The 12,776-nt window shown below is 45.4% G+C and overlaps 1 protein-coding gene across 3 annotated transcripts in view; it reads right to left on the bottom strand.

The window, feature by feature from the left end:
- ATP2C1 (ATPase secretory pathway Ca2+ transporting 1) overlaps positions 1–12,776 on the bottom strand; it is a 227,215-nt gene that overhangs the window by 30,339 nt on the left and 184,100 nt on the right. For all 3 annotated transcript variants that reach the window (XM_069730072.1, XM_069730071.1, XM_069730070.1), the window contains 2 exons: positions 10,810–10,905; positions 9,213–9,302 (listed from right to left, as the gene is read on the bottom strand). In XM_069730072.1, coding sequence (XP_069586173.1) covers positions 9,213–9,302; positions 10,810–10,905 — 186 coding nt within the window. The remainder of the gene's footprint in view (positions 1–9,212; positions 9,303–10,809; positions 10,906–12,776) is intronic.

Below are 12,776 nucleotides of genomic sequence, written 5' to 3'. Positions count from 1 at the left end.
AGCCTTAGTTATTCCAATGGCCACAATACAAACAAACGCGTTAAGTTCATGCTTGGCATAGATATTGCCTAGCAGGTCTGAGACTCATTTTGCCTGTACCCGACACAGCTTTCCAATAGGCGTGGTATGTATGTAAGTAGGTAGAGAGAAAAAAAATAAAATTATGAATATATATATATATATATATATATATATATATATATATATATATATATATATATATATATATATATATCAGTTAAACCTTGCACAACCTATAACCTTTAAATACATAAAACGGTCAATTCTGTATAAAAATGGTAATCTGTACAGTAGCCATGGCAAAAAAAAAAAAAACTAAATATTCAGGCCAGTGGTTGTATCTGGTAGCCAAACAGGAGGAGTCTTGTACACAATAGTATGGCGTAGTACATGTTAGAATAGTACTTTAATACGAGGCTGACACTGGAAAGTTATAACACATGAAAAAGAAAAACAAAAACGTTTGTTTTGCACAGGAATACTACTATAAAAAAAACAAACATTTATTCCACTGGCCACTAGGTGGCAATCACCACCTTAGCAGACAACAGCTGGAAACAAGTACAATCAGCCTGGTGAATGGGAGATGAGGTGCAGAACCTGGAGCGGCCCATCAACAATGTACGGAGCTGCGGTATCTTTACAGCTGGGGGCCACCAGACTAGATAACCGCTGATCAAGCCTGGTGACGGACCCCCATTGATCTGATTTCTATAAGAAGTATAATCTGCTAGTTGCAGACAACCCTTTTAATGGTTATGTTTTCTTCCCCTCTAGTACCAGTAATTTTCTGATTATAAAAAGAAAAAGAAAATACAATATCTACTATAGAATTGTCTAAGGGTCACTTCCGTCTGTCTGTCTGTCCTTTTGTCACGGTTATTCATTCGCTGATTGGTCTCGCCAGCTGCCTGTCATGGCTGCCGCGACCAATCAGCGACGCGCACAGTCCGGAAGAAAATGGCCGCTCCTTACTCCCCGCAGTCAATGCCTGTCGCCCGCATACTCCCCTCCGGTCACCGCTAACACAGGGTTAATGCCGGCTGTAACGGACAGCGTTATGCCGCGGGTAACGCACTCAGTTACCGCCGCTATTAACCCTGTGTGTCCCCAACTTTTTACTATTGACGCTGCCTATGTGGCATCAATAGTAAAAAATGTAATGTTAAAAATAATTTTAAAAAAAATAAACCTGTTATACTCAACCTCCGTAGTCCGCTGAGCCGCTCCCGCCGGCCGCCATCTTCCGCTGCACTTTCCAGTGGCAAAGATGGTATGGCAGAAGGACCTGCCATGACGTTACGGTCATGTGACCGCGACGTCATCACAGGCCCTGCGCTAGAAAGACCTGCCATGACGTCACAGTCATGTGACCACGACGTCATCACAGGTCCTGCGCTCATACCAACCCTGGGAGCGGAAGCTGCCGTGGACTACAAGGGGCCCTCAGAAAGGTGAGTATATGTTTATTTTTTATTTTTTAAAATGTGACAAACCTGGCTGGGCTGTATACTACGTGGCTGGGCGCTGTATACTACGTGGCTGGGCGCTGTATACTACGTGGCTGGGCGCTGTATACTACGTGGCTGGGCGCTGTATACTACGTGGCTGGGCGCTGTATACTACGTGGCTGGGCGCTGTATACTACGTGGCTGGGCGCTGTATACTACGTGGCTGGGCGCTGTATACTACGTGGCTGGGCGCTGTATACTACGTGGCTGGGCGCTGTATACTACGTGGCTGGGCGCTGTATACTACGTGGCTGGGCGCTGTATACTACGTGGCTGGGCGCTGTATACTACGTGGCTGGGCGCTGTATACTACGTGGCTGGGCGCTGTATACTACGTGGCTGGGCGCTGTATACTACGTGGCTGGGCGCTGTATACTACGTGGCTGGGCGCTGTATACTACGTGGCTGGGCGCTGTATACTACGTGGCTGGGCGCTGTATACTACGTGGCTGGGCGCTGTATACTACGTGGCTGGGCGCTGTATACTACGTGGCTGGGCGCTGTATACTACGTGGCTGGGCGCTGTATACTACGTGGCTGGGCGCTGTATACTACGTGGCTGGGCGCTGTATACTACGTGGCTGGGCGCTGTATACTACGTGGCTGGGCGCTGTATACTACGTCGCTGGGCGCTGTATACTACGTGGCTGGGCGCTGTATACTACGTCGCTGGGCGCTGTATACTACGTGGCTGGGCGATATACTACGTGGCTGGGCGATATACTACGTGGCTGGGCGATATACTACGTGGCTGGGCGATATACTACGTGGCTGGGCGATATACTACGTGGCTGGGCGATATACTACGTGGCTGGGCGATATACTACGTGGCTGGGCGATATACTACGTGGCTGGGCGATATACTACGTGGCTGGGCGATATACTACGTGGCTGGGCGATATACTACGTGGCTGGGCGATATACTACGTGGCTGGGCGATATACTACGTGGCTGGGCGATATACTACGTGGCTGGGCAATATACTACGTGGCTGGGCAATATACTACGTGGCTGGGCAATATACTACGTGGACATGCATATTCTAGAATACCCGATGCGTTAGAATCGGGCCACCATTTAGTTATATTATAATGATGGATCAAGGGTTGTCCACGGTCAGAAACCTTTTGGCAATGCTCAGTCAGTTGTAAAAGAAATGCAAAAAAAAAAGCACTCCTCACCCTCCCCGGGTCCAGCGAGGAGTATCACTGCTGCTCTCAGTATCTGTTAGCCTGCAGTTTAACGCCTTGTCAGCTGCAGCCAATCACTGAGCTCAGTGAGCACAAGACGTTGAGTTTAATGACTGGCTGCAGCGAGGTCGTCATGACACCACCATGTGCAGTAGTGCAGTTTTAAGGACGAGGACTACAACACACTTCTCAGCCATAACAGACTCTCGCCTACCATCGAAACCTTCAAAAAGAACCTGAAGACCCACCTCTTCAGACAAGCCTACAACCTGCAGCTACCACCGATCGACCAAACCGCTGCATGACCATCTCTACCCTCACCTACTGTATTCTCACCCATCCCTTGTAGATTGTGAGCCCTCGCGGGCAGGGTCCTCATTCCTCCTGTACCAGTTATGACTTGTATTGTTTAAGATTATTGTACTTGTTTTCATTATGTATACCCCTCCTCACATGTAAAGCGCCATGGAATAAATGGCGCTATAACAATAAATAATAATAATAATAATAACATTAGAGATACTGTTAGGGAAATGTAATAATGCTCCGGATTCTCATGACAAATGACAACTTATCAAGGGGTGCGGTATATTAGGCAGCAGGTGAACAGTTCTTGACATTGGAAGCAGGAAAATAGGAAAAAGTAATGATCCAAACTGACAAACTAGGATTATGATGGACGAATGTTCAGAGCATCTCTACACCTATAGGTCATAGGGATGTTCTTGGTATGCAGTGGCTAACACCCATCAAAAAGGGCCCAATATAGGACACCTGGCTAACAAGTGTCAGGGCATGGATGGCCAAGCTAGGCTGTTGGGCAGCAAAGTCTAGTCCATCGGGTGTGATCCTATGGAAAGGTTACTGCAGCACAAACTGCGGAAAACTAATAGAAAAAAGCAACAAGAAGATGATGAGCATTGGAGCTGGACCATGGAGGTCTGGGAGAAGGTGGCCTGGTCTGAGGAATATCAGGATGGCTGGTGTACGAGTGTCTACTACCTGGAGACCAGGTAAAAGCAGCACACAATATGAGAGGAAGACATGTCAGCAGAGGCAGTCAGGCTACGGATAATGCTCCAACGGGAAACATTAATTCCGGCACTTATGTGGATGTTACTCTGACCACCTACTTTAAGGGTTTGTACCAATCCCCGGTCCACTTACTGATGGTTTCCACTATATATACAGCAGGTCTTGGCTGTAACACACAGCCATCACCTGCCGCTCCATACACCAGTTTCCTACATACTCCGTATATACAGTGTGGAAATGTATTTGATACATTGCCGATTTTGCACCTTTTTCCCACCTACAAAGAGTGGAGAGGTCTGTACTTTTTATCGTAGGTACACTTCAACTGTGAGAAACAGAATCTAAATAGAAAAAACAGAAAATGATTGTTTTTAAAGAATTAAATTGAATTTTATTGCATAAAATAAGTATTTGATCACCTACCAGCCAGAAAGAATTCTCACAGACCTGTTAGTTTTTCTTTAAGAAGCCTTCCTACTCTACACTCATTACCTGTATTAATTGCACCTGTTCGAACTTGTTACCTATATAAAAAACACCTGTCCACACAATCAATCACACTGCAACCTCTCCACTATGGTCAAGACTAAAGAGCAGTCTAAGGACACAAGGAACAAGATTGTAGACCTGCACAGGGCTGCGATGGGCTACATGACAATAGGCAAGCAGCTTGGCGAGAAGACAACAACTGTTGGCACAATTATTAGAAAATGGAAGAAACAAGACGACTGCAATCTTCCTCGATCTGGGGCTCCATGCAATAATCTTGCCTCGTGGGTAAGGATGATTCTGAAAAAGGTCAGGAGTCAGCCCAGAAATACAACGGAGGACCTGGTCAGTGTCCTGAAGAGAGCTGGAACCACAGTCTCAAACATTACCAGTAACAAATTACACAGTATTGGATTAAAATCCCGCAGGGTACGCAAGGTCCCCCTGCTCACGACAGCAGATGTCCAGGCCCGTTTTAAGTTCACCAATGACCATCTGGATCATCCAGAGAAAGCATGGGAGAAGGTCATGTGGTCAGGTGAGACCAAGATAGAACTTTTTGGTATCAACTCCCCTTACCGTGTTTGGCAGAAAAAGAAGTACAACCTCAAACACCGTCCTAACCGTGAAGCATGGTGGGGGAAACACTTTGGTGATACTTTTCTACAAAGTGGACAGGATGACTACCATATTGAAGGGAGGATGGATGGGGTCACGTATCACAAGATTTTTGCCAACAACCACCTTCTCTCAGTAAGAGCATTGAAGATGGGTTGTGGCTGGGTCTTCCAGCTTGACAATGACCTAAACACACAGCCAGGGCAACTAAGGACTTGCTCCGTAAGAAGCATTTCAAGGGCCTGGAGTGGCCTACCCACTAAACCCAATAGAAAATCTTTGGAGGGGGCGGAATCAATGTTGTCCATTAACCACCTCAAAACCCAAAAGATCCGGAGAACATCTGTATGGAGGAGTGGGCAAAAATCCTTTCTGTAGCGTGTCAAAACTTGGTCAAGAACTACAAAAAATATATGACCTCTTTAAATGCAACAAAGGTTTCTGTACCAAAAACTAAGTTCTGTTTTTCTACTGTATCAAATACTTATTTCATGCAATAAAGTGCAAAATTCATACAATGATGGATTTTTGCTGTTGTTTTGAAGTGTACCCTACGATAAAAATTACAGACCTCTCCGTTCTTTGTAAGTGGGAAAGCCTGCAAAATTAGCCGTGTATCAAATACTTATTTTCTCCACTGTATACGGAAACGTCGGGACTGGGTTAAATGAGGTCTCCAGAAACAGCAAAGTGCTGTCTCCATTATGAATATATGGAGTGGGAGTGCATATGCTCAAGCTCTGTTCCATTCAGAGAGGACCAGTGGTGGTCCCGGTAGTCGGACCCCAAAGAATCAGTGAGTTATATCAAGTATCCCAAGAAAGGGGGATAACTCATCTCTGTTCCTTCAAGTAACTTCAGAATAAGGTGTCCTGTGTGTACGTGAGGAATACCACCATTACTGGTTATGTGACTTATATCCCGCTTTCTCTTCTACATGCGCCATCTGTGATTTGCAATCCACTGACAAGCCGGGGAGCTGAGCTGCTGAGATTTCTCCCATAGTCCACACAGCGAGGAGAATGCCTGTTCATTCACTCTTTAGCTCACAGACAAACACAGCAGCAGCATGGAGGACACTGTACAGCAGAGCTTAGCTGTGTGGATCTGAATTAAGCTCTGACGTGAGGTAAAATGCTTGATACAAAGCTCTGCACAAGGTTTTTCTATTCTCTTCCCATCACTACTCCTCTCCCCTCCCTTCTCCATAGAGGATAATGGGTGGCATCACATGACACCTGCCGTCCATCTCTTCTGAGCAAGATTGACTTGACCCAATTTTCCAGTGGATTGTGAGTTCAGGAGAGAGGACGGAGGGGAAGAAGTGCCTGATAATTTGGGGAAGGAAGCAGAATTCTTCAATAAAGATATTTTGCAAAATGTCTTACAATCGTCTGTGTTATTGATTTATGCAAGTGAATTGGACGTACAATTCCGTTTTAAACATTGTTGCAGAGCAAGTACACTCCTTCATGGCAACGGTATTTTCTAATGGCAATGGCCTATATCAGTAGAAGGCATCCAACTACACTGCAAAAAAAGTCTAGGAATGGCTTGATGAACGCAATGAAGAGTTCAAGTTATTGACTTGGCCTTGAAATTCTCAAGATCTCATTCTGAGCATTTGTGGGAAATTCTAGATAAACCACCACGATCCATGAAGGTCTTGCAGGATCTGCTGCTAACTTCTTGCAGTCAGACACTACAGAACGCCGTGAGTGGTCTCCTGGAGTTCATGCATTGTCAGGACAGCTGTTACACTGGCATGAAGGGGACACAAGGTGGTTTTAATGTCATGGCCGATTAGTTTATAGAAACAGTGTGTGGTCTTCCACTAAGGAGCCATTTCAGTAAGATCTACACATACAGATCCCAAAGGTTACCTCTGACTGCTCACACTTACATTATGTGCTGCACCACCAGGACAACTCCCCAAAGTCTGCAATTTAGTAAATCTAAATGCAGTTCCCTAACAAATGGTAGACATTTCAGGTTTCATTTAGTATAATGTGACACACAAGACATAGAACTTCTCCAAACCAAATTGTATCTGCAGTACCTGAGAACACATTGCACTAAAAAGGTCAGCGCTTTCCCTAATTTGTTCTGTGCTGATTTACGGAAACCTGCCAAGATCACCTTGTGGACACGTCAGCACACTTTGCTCCCATTCTACTTATCATCCATTATCGGGCACAGCACACATATGCCAGGCTGCTTTCTGCCAACCTAAATCAATACTTTTAGTTATAGTATCTACACCGTCTGGCAGATAAACTGCACTCAGCGTTCCAAGTGGCACACAGCCAAAGAAACGTAGATCTTAGGAAATGGGGATAGATACGAGAGAAAGGAAAAAAAAAAGTATAATTGGATTCAGACAGCAGGAGTAGCATGAAAACTATGTTAATTTAGCGTATGTGCCAAGTTAAACCTAAAGGCTGCTCTCCACTACTGGACAACCGATTCCTAATACCGTATTTACTCGCGTATAAGCCGACCCCCTTAATTTTGCCACAAAAAAAAAAACTGAGAAAACTTAATGACTCGAGTATAAGCCTAGGGTGGAAAATGCAGCAGCTACCTGTAAATGTCAAAAGTAAAAATAGATACCAATAAAAGTAAAATTAATTGAGACATCAGTAGGTTAAGTGTTTTTGAATATCCATATTGAATCAGGAGCCCCATGTAATGCTCCATAAAGTTTATGATGGGCCCCATAAGATGCTCCATATTAAAATATGCCCCATATAATCCTGCATAAAGGTTAATAATGGCCCCATAAGATGCTCCATAGACACATTTGCCCAATATAATGCTGCACAAATGTTGATTATGGCCCCATAAGATGCTCCATAAAGATATTTGCCTCATATAGTGCTGCACAAACGTTGATCATGGCCCCATAGAGACACTTGCCCCATACAGTGCTGCACAAACGTTATGGCCCCATACAGACACTTGCCCCACACAGTGCTGCACAAACGTTATGGCCCCACACAGTGCTGCACAAACATTATGGCCCCATATAGTGCTGCACAAACGTTATGGCCCCATACAGTGCTGCACAAACGTTATGGCCCCATACAGTGCTGCACAAACGTTATGGCCCCACACAGTGCTGCACAAACGTTATGGCCCCACACAGTGCTGCACAAACGTTATGGCCCCATACAGTGCTGCACAAACGTTATGGCCCCATATAATGCTGCACAAACGTTATGGCCCCATACAGACACTTGCCCCATATAGTGCTGTACAAACGTTATGGCCCCATAGATGCTCCATACAGACACTTGCCCCATTTGCTGTTGCTGCGATAAAAAAATCACATACTCACCTCTCCGTCGCTCAGGCCCCCGACACTTTCAATATTCACCTGCTCCTTGTTCCGGCGCTGCTCTGTCTTCAGCACTGACGTTCAGGCACAGGGTGCGAACTAAGCACGTCACCGCACCCTCTGACCTGAGCGTCACTGCTGAAGACGGAGCGGCGCCAGAACGAGGAGCAGGTGAATATTGTGCAGCGCTCCCTCTCCCTGTTACACTCACCTGCTCCTGGCACGGTCCCTGCACGTCTGTTCCCCAGCGCCGGCAGCTTCTTCCTGTACTGAGCGGTCACAGTTACCTCTCATTACAGTAATGAATACGCGGCTCCACCCTCTTTGGGAGGTGGATTCACATATTCATTACTGTAATGAGCGGTACCATGTGACCGCTCAGTACAGGAACTCCGGAAGAAGCTGTCAGCGCCGGGGAAAAGACGAGCAGTGACCGCGCCAGGAGCAGGTGAGTATAATTAAGACAGCCCCCGCTCCCCCTCCGACCCCTGGGTATGACTCGAGTATAAGCAGAGAGGGGGACTTTCAGCCCAAAAAAGTGGGCTGAAAATCTCGGCTTATACTCGAGTATATACGGTAGGTCAGCTCCGCAGAACAAAAAAAAAAAAAAAGAGACTGAACCCTTATGCCCTGGACCGCTGTATCGGTGGCATTGATTAGGTTATTGAGATTGGAAGAACATCGCTGGTCCAGGAGGCAAATATTCTGTGTTTTTTATTTTGTGCTGTGGAGTGGACCGATTAAAAAGGGGTTGTCCGGCAGTGGATTATCTCATGTAATAAAGGTTAGGGGGTTTCTATTCTGTGCCCGGCGTTTGTTCCTTCTTTTGCTATACACCATGTTCACTGGAAAAACTCATAACGCATTAAAATTGGATGAATGACGTTTAACTATAGAATGTATATATTGTGCTGGTAAAAAAAAAAAAACTTTTGTCGGAGGCGGATCAGAGACCGGGGGAGCAGGATCTGAAGACATGCGGTCAATAAAGTCATTGCAGCCCATTACCTTCATAGAAAGGGCAATCAGAGCCCCTTCAGTCGGCTTGCCCATTAAGGTGTTATTTCTTATCTCGGCATCATTACAAACACATCCCGCCTGTGAAAATAGAAATTAAATAAAAATCACACATCTATAGTATATTCTGAAACTTTACAGAAATAGTCACAGACACTAAAGTGGGTCATAGACTTATCCCATGAATGTCTTCTAGAATCTCAGTGTATATATTATATATGTACACAAGTGAATGGTAGTTGTCCATGAAAGTTTATACAATACAGCACTGTTTAATTAGTTTAGTAAAGCAGACCTGGGAAACCTCACAGCTTCAAATGGCCTTTTGGTTGCTCCTGTCAAGCCCGTAGACCGGAACAGCCAAAGGGCTGGATAGTGGCCAACCTCGCCATGCACCTAAATTTCACCAGTATCTGCATCCCCAGGACTCAGATACTGGTGAATACAATGGTGCAGGAGCGCATGCTTAGCTCCCTTTTTTTGCAGTTATACAATGTTTCACTAAAATGATGGCATTTAAAAAATTTAAAAATTAAAAAAAACACAAGCCCTAGTACAACTACAAAGAAAACGGTTCTGACTCTTGAAATGTGACTAGGTCTAGGTCTTTGAGACTAAGGGTATGTGCATACGTAGGTAGGATGTCTGCGGATTTTTCCACACTTGTAAATCCGCAGGTAAACTGCACTGCGGATTTACCGCAGATTTACCACGGTTTTTGTGCGGATTCCACCTGTGGATTTACACCTGCGGATTCCTATTGAGGAGCCAGTATAAACCGCTGCGGAATCCGCACAAAGTAGTGACATGCTGAAAGAATAAACAACGCTGCGTTTTCGCGCGTTTTTTTCCGCAGCATGTGCACTGCGGATTTTGTTTTCTATAGGTTTAAATAGTACTGTAAACTCATGGAAAACTGCTGCGAATTCGCAGCGTCAAAACTGCTGCGGATCCGCAGCGTATGCACATAGCCTAAACATATGCGGTCATAAGGGGTTAACCATTCTAACCAAGATGGAACACCATCTTCCATGCAGAGTTCGATTTTCACAGCATGTTAACCTTGCCTGCATTGACCCAGAAGAAATAACAAGCTGAACAAACTCAGATATTGACCACAGTATAAGTACATGGATGTAGAGTTCTTGCCTCCCGGACCGCTCACACTCAATTAGAAGCCTATCGACAGGAAGGCTGCTCTCATGAGCCATGGATCAACCTTAATGAAAAGGTTTGGGAGACAGGATGTGAGGAAAGGCATTTTTTGACCAACACAACATACAGTCTCCATTTATTATTCCTCAATATTCTCCCATTACTTGATAGCAACTTCCTATCTTATATTAAGAAATCCACTAAGTCTCCTGAGATCGCAGACTTCCCCCTGTCAGGGAACAGACAACCTCTAGCCATTCCTGATGAATAATACATTAACTATACAGAAGGTCATTGTGATAAATGAATTACAAGCTGCAGTGTAGTCTAATTTCATTTATATAGCTGATGATCTGTCTGTGGGTCAAGCCTGTGCCCGGTATTAATCAGCCTGCCAACACAGCAGAGGCTGGCAGTCACGGACAACACTTACTTCTACCACTCTGCTTATTGATGTGTTACAGAAGCCATGAATAACGTCGCCATCAACAGTCACTTCACCAAATCGGTTATAGCCAACACCAGAAACCTATGAGAAAAAAAATTTATACGTATATAGTTTTGCAAACTTATTCCTTAATTTTTGAGCTGTACACATCCTAAATGGAACCTGAACAAACATCAGTCACTGGAATTGCTCAAATTTCCCAACACCTGATGGTTCCCACTGGCCAACTTTAGGCCTCACACTGAGCAAGAGCGGATAGAGGCGAAGCCATCAAAAATGTCATTTCACAATTTATTTTTGTAGAGAACAGTGGTATTCTTACTCTAGGAAAGAATTCAGGTAATTAAGATATTCCTTACTCTTAAGATTATTCACAGGCTTTCCCTCTTTCTTAGTATTTCAATTTATCCAAGCAAATAAAATCGCATTCAAAAGGGAAGTGGAGAGCACAAATGGCGAGGGCCAGTGTCACCTCAATGAATGCAGCCGCTTCATGGCTTCAGAAAATGTGTGGGGAACCGGCACGCTAAGGGGAACCGGCACGCTAAGGGGAACCGGTCTGGAGACTCATGCAGCTTGGACATCAGTATTTTATTCTCAAACCCTCCGACATGTAAGATAGGACAGTTTTAAATGAGTTGTCCACTAATTGTCAACCCATTAACTGCATAAAGCACCACTCCAGCAATTTTTTTTATTGCAACACTGGAGTGATGCTACTTATCAGAGCCCCAGTATTATACTTATAAGTCACCATTTAATGGCGCCACTTCAGCCGGTTTTCTGCATGTTATGACCTGCCAAAATGCTCCAGTATTTGCTGGGTAATCCAGAAGTCACTTCTCAATGCAAGTCACAGCCAGAAGGAGGATCTCAGACTTGCATTGAAAGCCTGTGACCATAAGCTCCGACTTCTGTTCAGTTAGAAGTTGCAGTCAGAAGATGACGGTGGGGGACTGAAGCAGCATCGGGAACAGCTGAAATCGGCTGCTGGTCAGTATAAGACAAGGGTCAGAGAACTTAGATTAGCTGCACCAATCCAGCGCTGAAATAAGAAAAAAAAACAATGCGACAATGGTGTTTGAAGTGGCCCACATAAAATAAAGACACCACATTTGAATGGCCCCACACTAGGCCCCCACCCTGTATGAGATGGCCACAACACTGTATAATGGCGTCCGTATTAGCCCCCACACTGTATAACATTGCCCGCATTAGCCCCCACACTGTATAATGGCACCCGCATTAGCCCCCACACTGTATAATGGCACCCACATTAGCCCCCACACTGTATAATGGCACCCGCATTAGCCCCCACACTGTATAATGGCACCCGCATTAGCCCCCACACTGTATAATGGCACCCGCATTAGCCCCCACACTGTATAATGGCACCCGCATTAGCCCCCACACTATATAATGGCGTCCGCATTAGCCTCCAACACTGTATAATGGCACCCGCATTAGCCCCCACACTGTATAATGGCGTCCGCATTAGCCCCCACACTGTATAATGGCACCCGCATTAGCCCCCACACTGTATAATGGCGTCCGCATTAGCCTCCAACACTGTATAATGGCACCCGCATTAGCCCCCACACTGTATAATGGCGTCCGCATTAGCCTCCAGCACTGTATAATGGCATCCGCATTAGCCCCAACACTGTATAAAATTGCCTGCATTAGCCCCCACACTATATAATGGCGCCTGCATTAGCCCCCCACACTGTATAATGGCGTACACATTAGCCCCCACACTGTATAACATTGCCCGCATTAGCCCACACATTATATAATGGCGTCCGCATTAGCCCCCACACTGTATAATGGCGCACACATTAGCCCCCCACACTGTATAATGGCGTCCGCATTAGCCCCCCACACTGTATAATGGCGCACACATTAGCCCCCCACACTGTATAATGGCGCCTGCATTAGCCCCCACACTGTAT

The sequence above is a fragment of the Ranitomeya imitator genome, chromosome 6 (genome assembly GCF_032444005.1).
Source record: "Ranitomeya imitator isolate aRanImi1 chromosome 6, aRanImi1.pri, whole genome shotgun sequence".
Taxonomy (NCBI): domain Eukaryota; kingdom Metazoa; phylum Chordata; class Amphibia; order Anura; family Dendrobatidae; genus Ranitomeya; species Ranitomeya imitator.
This window is presented reverse-complemented; position numbering and strand designations above follow the sequence as displayed.